Source organism: Rhinolophus ferrumequinum, chromosome 10, assembly GCF_004115265.2.
Source record: "Rhinolophus ferrumequinum isolate MPI-CBG mRhiFer1 chromosome 10, mRhiFer1_v1.p, whole genome shotgun sequence".
Classification (NCBI taxonomy): Eukaryota; Metazoa; Chordata; class Mammalia; order Chiroptera; family Rhinolophidae; genus Rhinolophus; species Rhinolophus ferrumequinum.
The window spans coordinates 49,719,459-49,721,019 of NC_046293.1; the positions used below are offsets into that span (position 1 = coordinate 49,719,459).

The 1,561-nt window shown below is 45.9% G+C and overlaps 1 protein-coding gene across 1 annotated transcript; it reads right to left on the reverse strand.

Moving 5' to 3' along the window:
- Positions 1-308: 308 nt before the first annotated feature.
- Positions 309-1,226, reverse strand: LOC117028639 (olfactory receptor 8S1). Its single transcript, XM_033117479.1, has one exon. It carries the CDS (start codon positions 1,224-1,226, stop codon positions 309-311), a length of 918 nt encoding a protein of 305 aa, XP_032973370.1.
- Positions 1,227-1,561: the final 335 nt, after the last annotated feature.

Genomic DNA, 1,561 nt, shown 5'->3' on the forward strand with positions numbered 1-1,561 from the left:
GATGGTAAAGAGAGCCTGAGCAGGCAATAACGGTGTCTACCATACAGTCTGTAATAAATGCAATGTTTCTGTAAGAAAAATTGCTAGACAAGAAGGTTATTTACCCACCTTCCTCTGACTAGGACTGAACTTTGAATTTTTATTCCAAGAAAATTAACACCACCACTTCTTAAGTACTTTTTTTAAAAAGCTTTAAGATATTTGGCAGATCCTGACATCAGAGAATCCACCTTAATATCCAGCACCACTTATTGCAATTCTACCCAGATTCCTCTTCATTCTGATGTTGTAGTCTATTACTTGAAACACTAGAAACATTTTCGCAACATCCTTCTCACACCTGCCTTCACCTCCCTGTTCTTCAGGCTGTAGATGAGAGGATTAAGCATGGGAGTGACCACGCTGTACTGTACAGAGAAGACGGCTTCCAGGGGAGAGCCTGAGGGAGGCATGAGATAGCGGAGGAAACCTGAGCCATAGAAGAAGCAAACTGCTATGACATGGGAGGAGCAGGTGGAAAAAGCCTTGCTTCTGCCTGTGGTGGAGTTGATGGCCAGGATGGTGGACAAAATGCGAACATAGGAGAAAAATATCAGAAGGAAATTTCCAAAGAAATGGAGGAAGCTGGAGCAGAGCAGGGTAATGAAACTTGTAGTCACATCAGAGCAGGACAAAGGGTAGAGAGAGGGCAGCTCGCAGCTGAAGTGGTGGATAGTTTGAGCCTCGCAGAAGTCTAAGCTGAGAGCCACAAGGATATTGATGAGACCATCCAGAAAAGCCAAACCCCAAGAGGCCCACGCCAGCCCCACACACCGCTGTCTGTTCATCACCTGGCCGTAGAGCAAGGGAGAGCTGATGGCCACGTAGCGGTCATAGGCCATGGCGGTGAGTAGGCAGGATTCAGTGCCCCCGGTGGCAAACACAAAGAAGACCTGAGCCATGCAGCCCTCCACTGAGATGGTTTTCTTCTCAGATAGGAGGTTCTCCAGCAGCTTGGGCACAGTGACCGAGGAGTGGCAGAGATCCAGGAAGGACAACTGTCCCAGGAAAAAGTACATGGGGATGTGAAGACGGGAATCAACCCTGATCACCAGCAGCAGCATCAGGTTCCCCATCAGAGTCAGGAGGTAAATAACAAGGAACAGCACAAAGAGCAGAGCCTGGACCTGGGGGTCAGCAGACAGCCCGAGGAGGATGAACTCAGAGACGACACTGTGGTTTCTCATTGCTGTCAGATTTCCTTGGGAATGGCAGAAATGAATTGGGTGGAGCCTCTTCTTATGTCTAACAAATATCCCAGCGTCTTAACCTTCTACATTCACAAAGTTTCATACTTCCTCAAAAACGTGTGTTTCTAAATGACAAACTTCCGAAATCCCTACATTTCCTACTACCTGTAATAATCTTTCCTCAGGCTCGTTAGGAGCCTGATAACTCCCTGTCCACCTTTATTGTTCTTTCCTTAATGTCTTAGACTTTATTTGTTATTGTTGTTTTATTATTAAATCTACCAAAGGATGTTTTAAACTGTTGATAATCTAGGAGAGAGAGAATTTTGCAG